This window comes from Ips typographus, linkage group LG14 (assembly GCF_016097725.1).
Source record: "Ips typographus isolate SLU linkage group LG14, UJ_Ityp_2.0, whole genome shotgun sequence".
Taxonomy (NCBI): domain Eukaryota; kingdom Metazoa; phylum Arthropoda; class Insecta; order Coleoptera; family Curculionidae; genus Ips; species Ips typographus.
Genome location: NC_138435.1, coordinates 1,696,866 through 1,718,326, shown reverse-complemented (window position 1 = coordinate 1,718,326; position 21,461 = coordinate 1,696,866). Strand labels below are relative to the sequence as shown.

General features: G+C 36.5%; 2 protein-coding genes across 8 annotated transcripts in view; one reads left to right on the top strand and one right to left on the bottom strand.

Moving 5' to 3' along the window:
* The window catches only part of LOC145737793 (F-box-like/WD repeat-containing protein TBL1XR1), a 31,816-nt gene extending 19,791 nt beyond the window's left edge, over positions 1 to 12,025 (top strand). Inside the window, exon 7 of the mRNA XM_081992615.1 lies at positions 11,872 to 12,025. Coding sequence (XP_081848741.1) covers positions 11,872 to 11,918 — 47 coding nt within the window. The 3' untranslated portion in view covers positions 11,919 to 12,025. The remainder of the gene's footprint in view (positions 1 to 11,871) is intronic.
* The window catches only part of LOC145737796 (limbic system-associated membrane protein-like), an 87,676-nt gene that overhangs the window by 3,732 nt on the left and 62,483 nt on the right, over positions 1 to 21,461 (bottom strand). For 4 of the 7 annotated variants that reach the window (XM_081992620.1, XM_081992619.1, XM_081992621.1 and 1 more), the window contains exons 3-7: positions 11,896 to 12,074; positions 9,362 to 9,475; positions 6,009 to 6,135; positions 5,080 to 5,191; positions 4,848 to 5,026 (exon numbers count right to left, since the gene is read on the bottom strand). In XM_081992620.1, coding sequence (XP_081848746.1) covers positions 4,848 to 5,026; positions 5,080 to 5,191; positions 6,009 to 6,135; positions 9,362 to 9,475; positions 11,896 to 12,074 — 711 coding nt within the window. The remainder of the gene's footprint in view (positions 1 to 4,847; positions 5,027 to 5,079; positions 5,192 to 6,008; positions 6,136 to 9,361; positions 9,476 to 11,895; positions 12,075 to 21,461) is intronic. The other 3 variants (XM_081992624.1, XM_081992623.1, XM_081992625.1) reach the window with 3 other exon arrangements.

Genomic DNA, 21,461 nt, shown 5'->3' with positions numbered 1-21,461 from the left:
TTGTTAAGGGGGCGTGAGCCCCTTAAAAGTTAAAAAAAAAAACTGTTTTAAAGGGTTTTGCGAATGACAATTTACTTAATCCCCGACTGAAGACGAATAGTCCCTGGTATACTAGCCATTACCAACACCATGAAATCTAAATTTATCTCTACATCCGAAGGAACGATCCGAAAGGGCCGTACATTTTCGCAGTCGGTCGTTAAAGTTCGCATTGCACACTAATGGCCCTCCTTACTACCAACTTAAATGTTTTCGCTTTGCGAAAGTTAAACGAAGTGTCATAAAATTAGGAAAAACCTTCTTCTAGTCTCCAACTGTTTAAATTTAACGTTTTTTTTACGTTGGAAAAGGTTTTATATTGTATGTGGTGTAAATCAAGTATTATGTTGGGTGCCCCAGCATGTTTCAGCTGGCTAATTGCTAGAAAATTTTAACAGAACTGTCAAGTTTTTTCCACGTCAGACGAGCGGAAGAATTATAGAACTGGATGATTAGCCAGCTCCATAATTCTTCCACTCTTCTGACGTGGAAAAAACTGGCATTTTAAGAGAAGACCAAGAAAAAGCTTTATTAAACTATTTCCCTCAAACAAATTGCAAATTGTAAACTAAATTGCATTTATTCCGGGCACGTAACTTTCGAAGAGGAAATTAATCACATTGCCCCCCCACAGTTTTTCCTCTGTGTTATCATTTATCTTTCACCACCTTCCGATCAACATAATCGACCTATTATGTTCCTCCGATCTTAAATGTTTGTTTTTAATTTTGCGGTGTTGCCGGAATTTTTTCCCCATTATTTCAACAATGTTCGTTTTTGCAGTGAGTTGAATACGTTACCAGGAACGGATATAAAGTAAATTGTTAGGAATGATAAGAGAGACGTTGAGTGAAAATGGTCTTGCCTGGTCATTACCGAGCCCTTTTTGGGCCAGTTCGTGCCTGGAATAAAGAACCTTTTTAGTTACGACCAAGTAAACGTTGTACAGGGTGACTGCTTACATTTTGCTCTTATCAACTATTGACTTTATCGAGAATGTCAAATACGAAAGTTATAGTCAGTTACTTTTTAATATACCGGGTGGATCAAAAAAGTTACATAACACAAAGTTAGCTGGCCAGCAAATAGTCCCGACCTAACACCATTGGACACGTTTTTATGGGGACACTATGGAACGCGAACTTCGGGAGATAATATTGCGAGTTGTTTGCTGTAAAGTTTGAATTTGACTGATTTCACTTTGACAGCCCACCACTCTGTTATTTTGACAGTTACAGGATGGTTCAGTATACCAATTTGTAGCCCTTGAAATTCTCTTTTGACCATTCCGAAAGATTGAAGCATTTATACGGGAAATGTAAAATTTGACGCCCCCTAGCGGCCGAACCGTACCATCAACCTATACACTTTTATACATCAATGGAAAGCTCATTTCATTAGCTTTCCATTGACATATAAAACTTTATACAAAGCGTCCCAAATAAGGGAGTTATTTTGATTTGAATAAGCGAGTGTACCAAAAAACGTGCAGAAAAACATAATCAACTTTGACGCCCCCTAGCGGCCGAACCGTACCATCAACCTATAAACTTTTATACATCAATGGAAAGCTCATTTAATTAGCTTTCTATTGACATATAAAACTTTATACAAAGCGTCCCAAATAAAGGAGTTATTTTGATTTGAATAAGCGAGTGTACTAAAAAAAGTGCAGAAAAAAATAATCAACTTTGACGCCCCCTAGCGGCCGAACCGTACCATCAACCTATAAACTTTTATACATCAATGGAAAGCTCATTTCATTAGCTTTCCATTGACATATAAAACTTTACACAAAACGTCCCAAATAAGGGAGTTATTTTGATTTGAATAAGCGAGTATACCAAAAAAAGTGCAGAAAAACATAATCAACTTTGACGCCCCCTAGCGGTCGAACCGTACCATCAACCTATAAACTTTTATACATCAATGGAAAGCTCATTTCATTAGCTTTCTATTGACATATAAAACTTTATACAAAGCGTCCCAAATAAAGGAGTTATTTTGATTTGAATAAGCGAGTATACCAAAAAAAGTGCAGAAAAAAATAATCAACTTTGACGCCCCCTAGCGGCCGAACCGTACCATCAACCTATAAACTTTTATACATCAATGGAAAGCTCATTTCATTAGCTTTCCATTGACATATAAAACTTTACACAAAACGTCCCAAATAAGGGAGTTATTTTGATTTGAATAAACGAGTATACCAAAAAAAGTGCAGAAAAAAATAATCAACTTTGACGCCCCCTAGCGGCCGAACCGTACCATCAACCTATACACTTTTATACATCAATGGAAAGCTCATTTCATTAGCTTTTTAGCAGGCCGATATTTGAGTAACATAAAGAAATCGTCTAAAACTCATAAAATTCACACCCCACGACACGGAATATATCGTACATCATCTATCATTCCTACCACGTCCGATGTGGTGCACGTTTTTAAATTTAGATAAGAAATTTCGTATACTTAGTGCACATCTTAGACCAGTCATATCGCGGCTAATTTCGCGCTTGATGAAATCTCCGCACTCATTTTGAATATCAAATCGTTCCTTATCGAGAAATTTCGCACATTTGATGTTCGCTGGACCCTTCCGCAATGTATCTACTACTAGAAGAGGAGGAGGAGGAGGAGCACAAGTGGTACACGTTTGGCAACTCTGCTCTCAAATTATCATTCATATGTCAATTGTCAAATGGGGAATGGTGTTTTGCTCGATTTACTAGTTTTATTTGAATTAAAAAAAAAAAAAAAACATTCATCAACACGAACAAAGGGGTAAATTGAATTTGAAGCGCTTTTAAACTAAATTGGATTCTGTCTGAATTAACGACTTTCCACTACTGGACTGTCTAATCAATTTCACATAAAAAAACTAGTGCTGCGACAAGCAGCGTTGTCAGTTTTAATCCAAAAAACTTAATAGCACAGTTAATAAACCAAATCTACTTGGTATGCATCGCGTTTTTGCTTTGTAAACCGCCATTATCTTTTCGTTGCACATTTGACAAATTTATGTCTGGATTGTCGCTTCCGGATACTTCTTTTTTCATCCATTTTTGCATTTTACCGCCTCGAGTTTGTAAAAGAATATATAGCGCCCATTCGAAACTTGCTCCTTGTTCATTTCCTGAATACTAAAACGACGGGAGCTCGTATTAAAAAGTTTCTTGCCCGCTTCCTTAAAAATTAACCATGCACAGTCCTAAATACAAGTCAAAAGGAAAAAATACACTTTACCTACTTATAAAGGGTATTTCATTTGTTTTTGACTAGCCAGCTTTAAGTTCACGCTCCATCAGTTCCTGAAGAAAATGTTATTCATACTTATAATTCTTTTTCACTTAAAAAACTTCAAAGAGCTTTCCAACTTAATGCCGCCGCATAATTCTTCCACGACGGCCCAGGGAACAATGAGGATATTAAGAAGTTTCATTAATTTAACATTCCTTCGAGTTTTCCCGAGTTTTTTCATTCGACTTTGTGAAATGCGCCATTTGATTTCGCCTTGGAATTGATTTCAAGTTTTCGTAATGGCGAACTGACATTTCACTAGTTTAAAATGTACTGCACAAAGCCAGAAATGAACAACCCTATCAGTGGATGGATTTACAAGGCATCCACTGTGACGTCACGGTGGATGACCTTGTGTCTTTCTGTCTCACTGACAGATTTTTTTTCTATTTCTTGATATAATTTCATTCCACTTTCAAAGGATTCTAGCAAAGCTAAAATGTCTCTTAGAGGCCTCTGGCAACTCTAAATGAGTAATGAAAGTTTCAGAGGCTAAAATTATAAGTTTTGTTTGTTGCTCAAATTTGGGACACCCTGTATACTAATCTAGGAATAAACTATATGCAAATATCTACAAGATTCATATTCGGTATTCGGTATAACAAGTTACAAGGATGTTACAAATTTATTGAATCACCCTGTAAACTACTCTATTGTATTGTCAATAACTCGGTTATTTTGACAATTATAGGGTGGTTCAATATACCAATTTGTAACCCTTGAAATTGTCTTTTGACCACCCTGTATAGAGTTTTGACCTAAAACGTCCAATAACTAAGTTATTTACTGTTAAATCTGAGTTGTTTGATTTTAACAGTTTTTGCTGTGACAGCCCCTAACTTTGTTATTTTGACACTTACAGGGTGGTTCAATATACCAATTTGTAGCCCTTGAAATTGTCTTTTTGATGTATACCATATATAGTAGAAATGTGACGCTACCGAAAGATTAAAGCTTTTATACTGGGAATGTGTTGTCCAGAAGGGATAAATTTTTTTTCAAAATTCATATTATTTTGAAAAGTGTTGAGGTTAGGTTAGATTAGGTTAGCTTAAGTTTCCGGTAATTTTCCGAAAAAAATTGAAAAATCTAAAAATTCTAAAATAATTTGTTTTTTAATTAATTGTACAACAATCCAATATCAATTCAAATAAAGTTTAATGTACTTTTGGGTTTGCACGGTCGTTTTGTAAGTGTGGGTCAGACTGTGACAGTACAGGTGTAGAAAGTCACTTTCTAAACCACACTTAAGCTATGCTTAAAGTGCGTCGGTACAAATGGCGGTTAGATGTCTTAAATTATTAGAATGCATGATTTCCAAAAATAGAAATTTTCCGACACGAAAATTACCGCTTTTACATCTCTGCTTACAAGGCATCCACTATGACGTAACTGAAGGACACAGTGCAAACGATGTCAAACTATGCGTGACGTCACAGTGGATGCCTACGCACTGACAGATTTATTGACTTTTTGATATAACTTGTGTAACTCTCGGATTGACTTACCACTTAAAATATGTACTAAAGTACTGGCAGACTGGGCGTTGCTAGGCACACACGAATAATTGCCGGAATGTCGTAGGGCCGCGTTCGTAATGGTCAAAGTGCTGGTTTTCTCGCTCAATTCCGTCGTCACGTTGATGCCCTGATCGAAATCGTAGTTGATCATCCGGTTGTCTTGGTACCTGCACGTGTAAATTGACCTAATTGCACTAGAAATAACCGTTAAAACACTCACCAAAATACAAAAGAGGGCGGTTCGGTACTTTGCAGTACTACGCAATGCAAACGCAGGCCGCTGCCCAGTTTCAGGTGCTTTTCTGGAGGACCTTCAATGTCCGCTCTGGCTTCTAAAAAATTATATTATCCATCTTATAAACATTCACGAATCTCGAGTGTAGTTTAGTTTATCAACAAATTGCGATGATGATGGAAGAACCACACTTAACAAACTTAAAAAGGTCTTTTAGAGGCTTCTGGTAACTTTAAATGGTTCCTAGAGGCCTCTGGCACTTTTGACAGGCTGAATAATTGACTCATTTGGCATACTTTTGAATAGCCAATACAACGACTCGCAAATCTGGTTCGCGATGGTGTTTACCAACATTTGCATTTCAAATTTTCTTAGCAAATTTTCGACTGGCAGCATCAAAAACAATATTCCTTTATCTTGTCGTTTTTCTCCGATACCGACCCAAGCTTCGTTCGCATATCAAATGCCATAATAAATATGTAAATATTTTCGTTAGATATCTATTTTTGAGTGGCGAATAGTTGGCGGATACGGAACAGCTGTCCTGAATTGCCCCCCCTTTTACCCAAGTTGATGCCGGCTCCTTCAATATCCGATACTGCCGAATCTGCTCTTCTGATTTAACATACAAAGTTGAGAATTCGTGCATTGCATTTGTAGAATAGAAGCAGTTGCCATAATTTTTCATGCTAACACTTTTTAATCCCCGTTTCCAGAACGCGTTTATATGGGAAACGAGGACAATAATACAACTTTGCTTAATATCCCGGGGTGCAATCTCATGCATTTTCATTCGGGTGTATTAATTTAAAGTTCGTTCCGGGTAAATTCAATTTTAATTCCTAATAACACGGAATTGCTCCATCTCTTAATTAAACACTCTCTCCAACGTTTTTTTTTGCATCGCTACTTACCAACTACATTGAGGGTGATAAAAATACTAGTTGGGGGATGTGAAGACACTTGACACTCGTACAATCCAGCGTCCCTGTTTTGAACGAATTTGATTTGTAACGTCCAGTCCTGAAAAGCGAGAAGGGTCTAATCTAAAGTTATCCAAATTCAACTTCAACACACTTTTCATTTACATTCTGTCTAGGTCAGTGTAAATGCACTACAAAAACCAGAAATGAACAATCCTGTCAGGTATTAAGGCATCCACTGTGACGTCACAGGTCACACTGGAGGACCTGTGCACGATATCAAACTTATATTCCCAAAGCTATGCGTGACGTCATGTTGGATGCCAGTAAGTCTATGTACTAGATTTATTCTACTTCTTAATATAATTTTAGAAAAGCCAAAATGTCTCCTAGAGGCCTCTGGCAACTGTAAATGAGTAACGACGATTGCAGAGGCTTCTGGCAGCATTAAATTGTCTTTAGAGGCTTCTGGCAAAGCCAAAATGTCTCCTAGAAGCCTCTGGAAACTGTAGATGAGTAATAATGGTTTCAGAAGCTTCTGGCGGCATCAAATAGTTCTCAGTGTCTTCTGGAAGAGCCAAAATGTCTCCTAGAGGCCTCTGGCAACTCTAAATGAGTAATAAAGGTTTCAGAGGCTTCTGGTGGCATTAAACAGTCTTTAGAGGCTTCTGGCAAAGCCAAAATGTCTCCTAGAGGCCTCTGGCAACTCTAAATGAGTAATGACGATTGCAGAGGCTTCTGGCAGCATTAAACAGTCTTTAGAGGCTTCTGGCAAAGCCAAAATGTCTCCTAGAGGCCTCTGGCAACTCTAAGTGAGTAATAAAGGTTTCAGAGGCTTCTGGCAGCATTAAATAGTCTTTAGAGGCTTCTGGCAAAGCCAAAATGTCTCCTAGAAGCCTCTGGAAACTGTAGATGAGTAATAATGGTTTCAGAAGCTTCTGGCGGCATCAAATAGTTCTCAGTGTCTTCTGGAAGAGCCAAAATGTCTCCTAGAGGCCTCTGGCAACTGTAATTGAGTAATAAAGGTTTCAGAAGCTTCTGTCGGCATTAAATAGTCTTTAGAGGCTTCTGGCAAAGCCAAAATGTCTCCTAGAGGCCTCTGGCAACTCTAAATTAGTAATGACGATTGCAGAGGCTTCTGGCAGCATTAAATAGTCCTCAGAGTCTTCTGAAAAAGCCAAAATGTCTCCTAGAGGCCTCTGGCAACTCTAAACGAGTAATGAAGGTCTGAGAGGCTTCTGGCAGCATTAGACAGTCTTTAGAGGCTTCTGGCAAAGCTAAAATGTCTCCTAGAGGCCTCTGGCAACTGTAATTGAGTAATAAAGGTTTCAGAAGCTTCTGTCGGCATTAAATAGTCTTTAGAGACTTCTAGCGAAGCAAAAATGTTTCCTAGAGGCCTCTGGCAACTCTAAATGAGTAATAAAGGTTTCAGAGGCTTCTGGCTGCATTAAACAGTCTTTAGAGGCTTCTGGCAAAGCCAAAATGTCTCCTAGAGGCCTCTGGCAACTCTAAATTAGAAATTAAGGTTTCAGAGGCTTCTGGCAGCACTAAATAGTCTTTAGAGGCTTCTGGCAAAGCCAAAATGTCTCCTAGAAGCCTCTGGCAACTGTAAATGAGTAATAAAGGCTTCAGAGGCTTCTGGCAGCATTTAATAGTCCTCAGAGCCTTCTTAGAAAGCTAAAATGTGTCCTAGAGGCCTTTGGCAACTATAAATTAGTAATGAAGATTTCAGAGGCTTCTAACGACATTAAATAGTTCCCAGAGTCTTCTAAAAAAGCCAAAATGTCTCCTAGAGGCCTTTGGCAACTCTAAATGAGTAATAAAGGTTTCAGAAGCTTCTGGCAGCCTTAAATAGTCTGTAGAGGCTTTCAGCAAATTCAAAATGTCTCGTAGAGGCTTCTGGCAAATCTAAATGAGTAATTAAAGTTTCGGAGGCTTCTGGCAGCATCAAATAGTCCTCAGAGTCTTCTGGCAAAGCTAAAATGTCTCCTAGAGGCCTCTGGCAAACTCTAAACGAGTAATGAAGGTCTGAGAGGCTTCTGGCAACATTAAATAGTCTTTAGAGGCTTTTAGCAATTCCAAAATGTCTCCTAGAGGCTTCTGGTAACATCAAATAGTCATCAGAATCTTCTGGCAAATCCAAAAAGTCTTCTAGAGGCCTTCAACCCTCTTTTCATTTATATACTGTCTAGTCAGTAAGTAATTGACAGTTTTCTTGACCAATCACAAACCATGAATACTGTTGACAGGTTAGGTTAGGTTAGGTTGAGTTAGGTTAGGTTAGGTTAGGTTAGGTTGGATTAGGTTAGGTTAGGTTATTTTGGTTTAGGTTAGGTTAGGTTAGTTAAAATAATAACTTATGAATAATGCACGTCGCGCCAACTTCGATTAGGTCTTTATTAATGATCTTCATTGCCATTAATTAGGGCGGCTTTTCTTCAGAACGGGCATAAATCAGTCCGATCCGCCCTTTTATGCTTTCGTTCGTCGAGTGTGCGTGTCGGACTTCGCGACCAAAAAGGCTGGAAATCAGATAAAGTGCGGAAAAGGGAGGCGACGGTTTGTCCTTGTCGATGTCTTTCACTCGAATTAGTCTCGACTCTCGAATAAATGACGATTAAAGATAATAATGTTCTCGAACTGGATCCGGAAACTTTTTAAAATATCGAGCAAACACCGTATGATTTATGGGGCAGAGCTTTCAGATTCGAAGAACCCTCTTATTGAGCACTTAATCTTACCATACTTTATCACTATTTTTCCCGTGTTTCTCGAAATTCAATTTGTACCGATTGGGATCCGGCCACAATTATCGTTTCTCGTATTGCTGTTGCCATTATTCAACTTTGATTTTTTGTTGTGAAACGAGATTGAATAAGTAGTGCACATTTTTAACAGGGACGAAACACCCTGTATGTTACTATAGTTTTGGATTCTTCTTTCCAGGGCCTACTTAAAAACACAAACATGTCTAATACAAACCAACATACGGTTTTGGAGATAATTAATTTCAAATTTAAGTTTGCGTTCTTAAAGGGGAGTTCGTTAGCAACGTTATTTTAAATGGGACACCCTTTATAGTATTACAGCTTTGAATTTCACTTTCCCAGGTTTATACTGTGACTTAGACATCAATAGAAAAAATCTCTCTAAGATTTTTATATGTTCATGGATAGCTATTACAATGGAGCTTTCCCAGAAATATTATCACTGATTTTACTTACATTTCGCATTGTAAGGTTTTGCTTTTTATGTGGTTTTTTCGAGCGTGAAAGACACATTTGCGTTGCTCTCTCGTAAAGGCTTTTTGGGCCAAAAGGATTATTGTCTTCTCGTATATTTACCTCGGAGTGTTGCAGATGGATGGCTTGGAACCTGTCGTCGCTGCTGTACGTCGCTATGCCGACTGTTAGTAAATGGTAATCCTTTTTTCTGATCCACGACACCTGAAAGTGAGACTAAATTTAAAATAAAACACAAGTTCTATCACCAAAAATACTAAGGGGCGTTAATTAACAATGTTGAAGCCTGTCATCAGGGTGCTTCTTAATTTATACAGCAAAATGTTAAACACCCTAATAAATATTAACATAAAATCGAATAGGGATAGTAAAATTTATTGCAGCGTAATAATACAGCTCGTTCGCCCTTTATAAGGATTTAATGGTATTTCTATCCCGTCGTAAATAACGATTTATCGCCCTTTTTGATGACCTTATTCAGGATGACAAGTTGTACTAATCATTTTGTTTAATCTTTAGTAAATTCAATTAAAAATTGTTTAACAATTTAAGGCAGCAAACCTGTAAATGGCTCTCGATTCTATACTAGTACGGTAAAGTTACTTTTTCATTTTTTCTTTGCTTAAACATCTCATAGAAATGTTGGTGAAAATAGGTCGCTCTACACATATAAACCAAAATTGCAGGTTTATTATTCATTTATTGTAAATTAATCTTGCAGTGCAGAAAAGTACTCCTTCCCGTACTCAAATAAGTGCGAAAAAGTTCACTTTACCCCACCTGAGTAGGGAAAAAATTTAAATTTTATTTTGGCAAATTTTTATGACATCATCCCTAATTTTGTTTAGGAATTTCCAAATTGTGCTGTTTCCTCAGTAAACAAACAATGAATTATCAAATAATGTTTCAAATGAAATTTCAAAAATCTCCTTTTCCAAATATGAAAGTTACAGGGTGTTAAACAAGTGACTACACTAAATCAAAGTTTTAAAACTCACAACCTTCATCGCTCTGTAAGTTGTGGAGCAATGAAACTTTGAAAATTCACCATAAATTCAGTTTTTAAGTTAGAAGCTTCGTTTTTTAACACAATAAAGCCCAAAGTGTCTAAATATTGTATAAAAAATTTCATAAATCTCCCTCATTAATCTTGGAAGTTACACGGCTTTAACCAAGTGACTGCATCGCAACAGAGTTTTGCACTGAATTAGCCAACACACCCCGTAGATTGACGTAGGTGATTTTTCTTTTCCTTTTAATTTTAAACAAAATTTTTGCAATGTTGCCAAATAGATCATTTGTTCTCAAACTGACAAGTTAGTTACTAAAATTTTGCACGTTGCCAGAATCAGAATATTTTCAACCAAACCAAGAATAATCAGACTATTAAATAAACATTTTTTATTGTAGAACTAACAACTCTGTTTTCTAGCTCTTAAGTCAAGTCTTACAAGATAAAAAGTAAAACATCCTTAAAATCGCAAACACGCATTTAAACATGCAAGATTTAGTAGAAAACGAGTCCAAACTCGATTTTTTCCCAAAAAATCAAAATGGCGGCTGCGGGAGCCATTTGTAATTTCCGCCATTTTGGATTGAGACAACCTAGGATTGATGGTACTCGTTTTCGACTAATTCGGGGATGGGGAATCCATATCTGAAGTCGGTTTTACTCCAACTCTTATCCAGTTCGAGAAAGTTACAAAAAATTAGATGTCGGGAGGAGTTAGGAAAAAATGAACGACACCATCGGATTCCCCGTACCCGATTTAGTAGAAAACGAGTCCAAACTCGATTTTCTCCAAAAAAATCAAAATGGCGGCTGTGGGAGCCATTTGTAATTTCCGCCATTTTGGATTGAGATAGCCTAGGGATGATGGTACTCGTTTTCGACTAAATCGGGGTCGGGGAATCCATATCTGAAGTCGGTTTTACTCCAACTCTTATCCAGTTCGAGAAAGTTACAAAAAATTAGATGTCGGGAGGAGTTAGGAAAAAATGAACGGCACCATCAGATTCCCCGTCCCTGATTTAGTAGAAAACGAGTCCAAACTCGACTTTTTCCCAAAAAATCAAAATGGCGGCTGTGGGAGCCATTTGTAATTTCCGCCATTTTGGATTGAGACAGCCTAGGATTGATGGTACTCGTTTTCGACTAATTCGGGGATGGGGAATCCATATCTGAAGTCGGTTTTACTCCAACTCTTATCCAGTTCGAGAAAGTTACAAAAAATTAGATGTCGGGAGGAGTTAGGAAAAAATGAAGACACCATCGGATTCCCCGTACCCGATTTAGTAGAAAACGAGTCCAAACTCGATTTTTTCCCAAAAAATCAAAATGGCGGCTGTGGGAGCCATTTGTAATTTCCGCCATTTTGGATTGAGACAACCTAGGATTGATGGTACTCGTTTTCGACTAAATCGGGGTCGGGGAATCCATATCTGAAGTCGGTTTTACTCCAACTCTCATCCAGTTTGAGAAAGTTACAAAAACGTACCTCGAGGGTACTTTTTAGGGTAATTTGATGGAAATGTCACCCTAAATAAAGGCGCCCTAATAACGTTACTATTTTGGTTTTATGGACAATTTCGATGATCGCTCTTTTAAACAGGAAAAAATCTCTACATCTACTTACTGTGCCATCCCCGATATTATTGATGACGCATGGTATTAGGGCGGTTGACCCCGTTTGGGCCGTGACGACGCTGTTATTTTCAGTGGCAAAGTGTACTGGAGGGCCCTCGAAGGGCGGAAACGAGGCCCCGAGCTCGTTTAGGCCGTCTCCACCGTCTGCCAGATCCAGGTCGACGGAATCTGCAAAATTACCATTCCTTACAGTAAATAGACACAATCTTCTAACTAGATCCACGTTAAGTTATCAATTTTTGTGAATGAAATTCGAATTTACATTATTTTTCCAACAAAGTTTATGTCCTCTGTGTATGAATTACAGTGTCTTTTATTGCACCATTAAATGCAATTTATTGCCCTTTTGTTATACAGGAGCAGGGCTTGTTTTCGATGTGAGAAACATTTTCGCAGAGCAACCCTTGATATATGTGACTTTTAACCGGGTAATGCTTTATTCCGCATGTTTAAACTTGCAACGAAATAGTTGTGACTTATAGACTTAACACCAACAGGGACGGACTAAAAAAAAAATAGTCGAAAATAAGAAACCTTGTAACGTCACAACTAAGTCTTCTTTTGTATTAAATTTACATTCAGAAATCCGCTTAAACTTAACTTCTTGGGCTATAATCCGCTTTTATGAGCGAATTCAAGCTTTGTCGAGCCAAAAGTGGCCTTATACAATTTACATACGGTCCGAGTCCTTTAAGACACTCGAAGGGATTTCATTCCTTCTATAGATTCAATAGCTTTCAGTTCTATGTTGTCCCTAACCTCAATTTTTAATTTCTGGAGCGCCATATTTGGATTTAAAAGGTAATTATTATGTTACAATTCAAACCAGAAGAAATGACGATTTTTCTGTGGTACTGCATATACCAAAAATCAAATCAAATTACGATGACGTCACTACTGGAGAAAAATCGGCAAACATTTGGAAATTTTGTGCCATTCTGTTGCATTTTAAACATTTTTAGAATGGTTTCAACTTTATTAATCACTTGAAAACATTTCTAGTTCATTTTGAACATTTTTGGATTATTCTGAAGAATTCTCAGTTTTCTTCAAACATTATTAGGTAATTGTAAACATTTCTAGACCATTTGAAGTTTTTTTGGGCTGATTTTGACATTTTTAGATACTTTGGATCATGTTGGACATTTCTAAATCCTTTTGAACAATTTTAGACACTTGTGTGTTATTTTTTGACCACTATTAGGCTGTATTAAACATTTTTAGGCAATTGTAAACATTTCGAGTCCAATTTGAAAATTTTTGGACCATTATGAACAATTGTCAGTTTTTTAAAACATTATTAGGTAATTGTATACATTTGCAGACACTTTTTAAACATTTCTAGACCGTTTGAACATTATTAGACACTTGTAAACATTTCTAGTTCATTTTGAACATTTTTGAACTACTTGGATCGTTTCTAAATATTATTTGACCAACATTAGGCTGTATTCAACATTTTTAGGAAATTGTAAACTTTTCTAGTCCATTTTGAACATTTTTAAGTAATTATATACATTTGCAGAACCTTTGTAAACATTTCTAGAGCATTTAATTTTTTTTTGACTGATTTCAACATTTTTAGATACTTTGAATCATGTTGGACATTTCTAAATTCCTTTGAACATTATTAGACACTTGTAAACATTTCTAGTCCATTTTCGACATTTTTGAACTACTTGGATCGTTTCTAAATATTTTTTGACCAACATTAGGCTGTATTCAACCTTTTTAGGAAATTGTACACATTTCTAGTTCATTTTGAATACCTATTTTTGAACTACTTGGAACGTTTCTAAATATTTTTTGACCACTATTAGGCTGTATTAAACATTTTTAGGCAATTTTAAACATTTCTAGACTGGTTTGAACATTATTAAACACTTATAAACATTTCTAGTCTATTTTGAACATTTTTTAATCATTCTGAACAATTCTCAGTTATTTTTTAATATTTTTAGATAATTGTATACATTTGCAGATCCTTTGTAAAAATTTCTAGACCATTTTAATTTTTTTTAGGCTGATTCCAACATTTTTAAATACTTTGGATCATGTTGGACATTTATAAATCCTTTTGAACATTTTTAGTCACTTGTAAACATTCCTAGTCCATTTTGAACTACTTGGAACGTTTTAAATTATTTTTTGACCTATATTTGGCTGTATTAAATATTTTTAGGCAATTGTAAATATTTCTAGTCCATTTTGAACATTTTTGGATCATTCTGAACAATTCCCAGTATTTTTAAATATTTTTAGATAATTGTATACATTTGCAGACCATTTTGAATATTTTTGAACTACTTTGATCGTTCCTAAATATTGTTTGACCACTATTCGGCTGTATTAAACATTTTTAGGTAATTGTACAAATTTCTAGATTATTTTGAACATTTTTAAATTGTTTTGAACATGTTTAGACTGGTTTTTGTATACCTACATTTACAGCCACTTTGTAAACATTTTTAGGTCATTTTGAAAATTTTTAGGTTGATTTCAACATTATTACCCTCTTTGAATCATTTTGAACAATTTTTTGGATTACTCAGAACATTTCTAAACTTTTTTGACGACTATTAAACTGTATTTTAAACATTTCTAGACTGGTTTGAACATTACTGGATAATTGTAATAATTTCTCCAGTCCATTGTGAACATTTTTAGACATTTGTAAATATTTCTAAATTGTTTTCAACATTTTAAGATTGTTTTTGAATTTATCTATACTAGTTAGGATGTTTTGAACATTTTTGGTCGTGTTACGACAGTTTTAAAACATTTTGAACACTCTTAGAACATGTTTAGACCGTTTGGAACATTTCCATAATTTTTTTTTAAATTGCTGCAAAACTATGCATTCATGGAATATTCAAAATTTACAAACAAGGACAAAGAGAATTAGCTGGAAATCAATGCTCTTGAGAGAGATGGAGAACAACTATGTGACAATATATTTTTTGGTTATCAATTATCTTGGCATGAGACAATAGTGACGTCATGTCAATTGAGTTTGATTTTTGATATACTTTTATGAGGTGAAACACCAGCATTAATTAACCCACACTCTAGAGAGTTGATAATTAAACTTCTGGGTCTCGGACACGTTGGTGTGTATTTTTAAATTACAAAAAAAATTAACTTTTAATTAAAATACCACACGAGAGAAAAATGGCACTTCTGAAACCGAAATGGGATCGCTTTCGTGCTTCGTTTGAGCGCCCGAGGACGCATAATAATTTTTCAGAGGGATTTTCGGACGCTGTATGAATTTGCATGAAATGCAAATAAACTCTCACTCTTTTCAGACTCTCAACTTGATTTCATAGTCGGATTAATGGTTTTAAGTTGAAATTCAGCTTGAAAAGCCACTTTTTGAGTGCTTCCTAAGACCACAGTGAAAGACAATACACTCAGACTTTACATAAATTAGTTTACTGAAATAAGCGGGAGGGGAAGTTGCAAAACTCCTAACCCTAATCACTCTGACAAACACAATGTAACTGTTGCACAGGAAAAACAATTTATTATATGAAACTTTGTTAGGTTTTTCTGGATTAAAGCAGTGCAATATTCTTTTTACAGTCCAAGCTGTTCTCATATTTACTAATTGGATGAAACTCAACACTTCCACTCCAATAACTTGCATTCATTTTCTTAATTTAAACCCTTTTTAAGGAATTATTTCTGAATGAACAATCTGAAGACTCTTTTGTTTTAGTGGTGATGTGGCAACATGGTAATCATAAATTTAAATTACGACCATATAACCGTGGGGATGATTAAGGCTTCCTTAAAATATTTTTCCCGAAGCATAATACAGCACTTTCTTGGCGTTTTATCTCGTTACAAACTGTACAGCCATTAAGGCGATCAGGGGCGCCATTCAAAACTTCCAAAAACTTTTTAAATTAATATTGTTTGCCCCGAAAGGTTAATATATTATCCGCTAATTAAACTTTAATCCCGATTTTCCAGAACTTATTGCGAAATCCATTGCTCGGACACTGATGAACCCCACGAAAACAAGTCCATTCGCTTAAATGAAAATACCGGAATGCAAGCAAAACCCGGTATTGGTGCACGAACAATCCGTCATTTGCTGACAACAAAGATATTGTGTTGAAATTCCCGTTTTGCAGGAACATGTTGCGGAGGAGTTTACAGAGGGAAAGGCCATCGTGATTTATTATATTGCGGACGTCTTTCACGTTTTCTTTTTTTTTTTTGCGTACACGTGGTAAACGTGTTTTGTCGCTCTAACCTCAAATTAACCAATTTTTTGAGCCACCACATGAGCAGAGCGTTTTTGACGTCACAATGACGTAATTTGACAGTTGCTCAAATTATAGTTCTGCTAAATTACGTCATCGTGACGTGAAAACGCGCTGCTCGCTCCGTGGAGCTTGAAAACGAATACAAATGAATGATTTCGAATTAACACGTCAAACTGACAGTTGATGATTCAAGCAGTTCCCTAACATAATTTTGACAGTCCAGACGATTCTAATTTTGACAGTTTCAAGGCTTCTGAGCGTAATTTTGACAGTTCTAAGACAGTTGAAGCAGTTCTAAAGAACATTTTGACATTTGGAAAGTAGTAAGAAAGTTTCCTTCTATTATTAGACAGTTCTAAGCACGTAAAACAGTTTTCTGACATTATTTGACAATTGTAAGACAGTCGAAACGGTTCTAAAGGTAATTTCAACAGTTTTTAACCCGGAAAGCGGTTTACTAACATAATTTGATGGTTTTGAGGAGGTAAAGCAGTTTTCCGACACAACTTCCTGATGATATTTGATAGTTTTAAGGCTTCCGAGAGTAATTTTGACAGTTTTAAGTTGTTAAAACACTTTTCTGGCATTATTTTCACAGTCGAAGCCATTTTAAAGGTAATTTTGACAGTTTAAACCCGCACAAACTACTTAACCGCCAGTTTGGATTTGCCTACGGTTTAAACTATCAACCACGTTACCAAATTTTCCGGGCTAGTTGTACAGGGTGGTCAAATTAAGCATTCTTTTGGCTACATTTTGGTAAAAAAAACCACCCTGTAGCTCGCACACAACCAAAGTTATGACCTGTCAAACTAGAGAGTGCTTTTCATGATTTTAGCTTTATGTCACTTTGACGTTTTTCTTTCTGGCGCTGTCACTACAAATTTTTCCGGGCAATTTGTACAGGGTGGTCAAATTAAGCATTCTTTTGGCTACATTTTGGTAAAAAAAACCACCCTGTAGCTCGCACACAACCAAAGTTATGACCTGTCAATCTAGAGAGTACTTTGATGGTTTTAGCTTAGAGTGTCTCTTTGACATTTCTCCCTCTGGCGCTGTCACTACAAATTTTTCCGATCAAGCTGTACCGGGTGGTCAAATAAAGCATTGTTTTAGCTACATTTTGGTAAAAAAATCCACCCTGTAGCTCACACACAACCAAAGTTATGACCTGTCAAACTAGAGAGTGCTTTACATGGTTTTAGCTTTGTGTCACTTTGACGTTTTTCCTCTGGCGCTGTCACTACAAATTTTTCCGGGCAAGTTGTACAGGGTTGTCGAATAAAGCATTCTTTTGGCTACATTTTGGTAAAAAAAACCACCCTGTAGCTCGCACACAACCAAAGTTATGACCTGTCAATCTAGAGAGTACTTTGTTGGTTTTAGCTTAGAGTGTCACTTTGACGTTTCTCCCTTTGGCGCTGTCACTACAAATTTTTCCGGGCAAGTTGTACAAAGTGGTCAAATAAAGCATTCTTTTGGCTACATTTTGGTAAAAAAAACCACCCTGTAGCTCGCACACAACCAAAGTTATGACCTGTCAATCTAGAGAGTGCTTTTCATGGTTTTAGCTTTGTGTCACTTTGACATTTTTCCTTCTGGCGCTGTCAGTACAGAATTTTCCGGGCAAGTTGTACAGGGTGGTCAAATTAAGCATTCTTTTGACTACATTTTGGTAAAAAAATCCACCGTGTAGCTCACACACAACCAAACTTATGACCTGTCAAACTTAACATTGCTTTGTTGGTTTTTGCTTAGAGTGTCACTTTGACGTTTTTCCTTCTGGCGCTGTCACTACAAATTTTTCCGGGCAAGTTGTACAGGGTGGTCAAATTAAGCATTCTTTTGACTACATTTTGGTAAAAAAATCCACCCTGTAGCTCGCACACAACCAAAGTTATGACCTGTCAATCTAGAGAGTGCTTTTCATGGTTTTAGCTTTATGTCACTTTGACGTTTTTCCTTCTGGCGCTGTCACTACAAATTTTTCCGGGGCAAGTTGTACAGGGTGGTCAAATTAAGCATTCTTTTGACTACATTTTGGTAAAAAAATCCACCCTGTAGCTCGCACACAACCAAAGTTATGACCTGTCAATCTAGAGAGTACTTTGTTGGTTTTAGCTTAGAGTGTCACTTTGACGTTTCTCCCTTTGGCGCTGTCACTACAAATTTTTCCGATCAAGCTGTACAGAGTGGTCAAATAAAGCATTGTTTTAGCTACATTTTGGTAAAAAAGTCCACCCTGTAGCTCATACACAACCAAAGTTATGATCTGTCAAACTAGAGAGTGCTTTACATGGTTTTAGCTTTGTGTCACTTTGACGTTTTTCCTCTGGCGCTGTCATTACAAATTTTTCCGGGCAAGTTGTATAGGGTGGTCAAATAAAGCATTCTTTTGGCTGCATTTTGGTAAAAAAAACCACCCTGTACGCAACCACAACCAAAGTTACAGCCGGTCCAAGTGAATAGTGCATTTTTCGCCCCTGTTTTAACCTTTCACCCTGTATCTCTCCAACCCCACCCTGTATTTTAGTGTGAAATTTTTCCTGAGTTCCACTAGGACCACTTGTCAATCCTGGCAAATGTCAGGGCTGAATTGAAAAATACAAATGCTAGAAATTTTCAAAAAATGATGCGGCAAAAAACTTCTAGCAAAGTCTAGAGGGACACTACACTCAACGCCCTCTGGCGGTCAAGTTAGCCGCAGGAAAAATCTGAAAAAATTCCCGAATACAGCCCCCGTACCTCCACTCTAATATACCAGAAAAATCGGATTTTTAAATTACAAATTGAATTTTTTACAGCCGTTTGAAACTCACCCTGCGCGGGGGAGGGGTGTATGTCAAATCCAAAAGTTCATACCATATCAGTGAAATAAGGTTCCAAATAGAAAAGTTGAATAATTTGGCTGAAAGTGTGTGTTACCATGTTTATATTTGAATTTATATAGTGCAATTTCAGAAGCAGTGCACGTAAATTCCCAAGTTAGTAAATGCATCAGGCAAATAGCTCAAAATTGTAATGCGAACAATAAGCCAAAGTGTAAACTTTGCCTGCTAAGTTGAAATGGGCAATATTTTGTTAAAAGTTGTTGCAACGCTAATAACAAGAAAACTTTTGCCAGGAAACTTAAACGTATTACACGTTAGAATGTTTTCCTTAATCAGCATTTTAACTGTTTTAGTGCGGATAGAGTAGGCAGGGAGCAGTAAATCAACAAAACCAAACTATACAGGCAACTTTATGCAAAAATTTATTTATTGATAAATTTCCTTCCGGTGGGGGTTAGATAAAAACCGGAATTTATAACCCAATATCGTATTTCAATGTGATATATGCGGGACATAAATTTCAACTTTAAATAATCATTTTCTTTAACGGAATCTAACGTATAAAATCCAGGTTATTTTTTGATTTAAACGACAACTTTATTGTGTCAAATTGTGACGTAACAGTCGCAAATGGCTGAACCAACTATACAGGTGTGGTAAATCCAAAAGCCGTGTAACGGACAGAGAAACGTAGGTAATTGCATGCGCGGGACAAAGACAGAAAACGAAAAAAATATCAAGTAGGCCATATTTTTAACGCGCCGTTGCCAAACGCCGTAAGTAAGTTTGTCGAGGGTATTGAATACTTACGGCGTTTGGCAACAGCGCGCTAAAAATATGGCCTACTTGATTTTTTTTCGTTTTCTGTCTTTCTCCCGCGCATGCAATTATCTACGTTTCTCTGTCGGTTACACGGTTTTCCAAAGGTCGCTTAGAAAGTGGAAAATTAAAATCATTACATCGCAGCAAACAATGATATGTTTGGAGATTTGTGTGATTGCATAAAAACGTTATTTATTTGGTTTGCTTGAAGTCGCAATCACGACATCGACAGAGTCAATCGAATTACATCCCTAACAATGGCTCAATCCTTTCAAAGATATTCCAGACCAGCTGCTTTTGATCTCGTTTGTTCCACCGGAAACGTCTCTGTTTACATTTTTGCACGTACTTAACCAAATTACACTGGACATAGATAAAATATTGGTTTTTTTTTACGGAGGCAAACAAAAGCAATTACCGAAAAACGGCAATGCACAAAAAAGTCCAATTAAAAGTTTTAAATCGTGACGAGTTCAAAAACATTCGATTGTTAATTCCCCACGGACCCCAATAATTTCTGTTTTCAATAGTGGAAAATTGCATTTTGCATACCAATCCCTCTGACGTTTAAAACTGTCTTGTTTTAACAAATGAGTGACGTTTTATAGAGCATGTTTAGCTGTCCGTGCAATTTTTTTGCTCAGCTCAGAAACACCAAACTGTCTTCTGAGTCTTGCAAGTATTACAAAGGTCAGAAACACCAAAATGTTATTAGTGGTTCCAAAACTGTCTTCCTAATCCTTAAAAAAAGTCACTAGAAGTTTTTTGTAAATCAGAAAGACCAAAATTTTACCAGTGTCTTTCAAACTGCCTTCTGAGTCTTGAAAGTATTACAAGAGGTTCTGAAACGGTTTTTGCTTGGACTCTCAAAGTTGATAGAAAAATTGGTGTTTGGCGCCTTCTAGCGGCCAAACGGTTTAACCTACTAACCAGTGTTGTCATATCATATAAAGTCAATTTCATTGGCTATCTATTGACGTACAAAAGTTTATATACTGTGAACCAAATAAACGAGTTATTCAGAATTGAATGAAACACTGCACTAAAAAAAGTGCGTCAAAAGTGTCAAGTTTCAATCAACTTTGACGCCCTGTAGCAGCCCAATTAATAGATCGTTGGAAACCCATTTTATTAGCTATCCATTGATGTATAAAAGTCTACACAGAAAGTCCATTTAATTGGCTATCCATCGACATATTACAGTCAAATAAAGAAGTTATTTAAATTCAAACAAAACATGAGTGCATGAAAATTGAATAGAAAATATTGGTGTAGAACGTGATTCGTCAAGTGACGTCAAAATAGCCACCAAAAGTCACGTGACGACAAAAAAACGGTCAAAATGGCCGGGAAAAAAATCACGTGACCTTAGACTAAAACTTGTCAAAATGACAGAAATGACACTTGAAAAAAAACTGGTTAAATGTAATAACTATTGTCAAATTTTGTACACTAATTCCTTGTAATGTCCAGTAATTCCTAATAATTCCCAATAACTAACCTAACCTAACAATACCCACTAATTTTCTGAATTACCACGACTGGAGTGTCTAAAAAAACCTTTTTTAATTAAAAAAAGTAAAAATAAGAACGATTTATCCGGAAGTAGATATCAACTGTTGCTT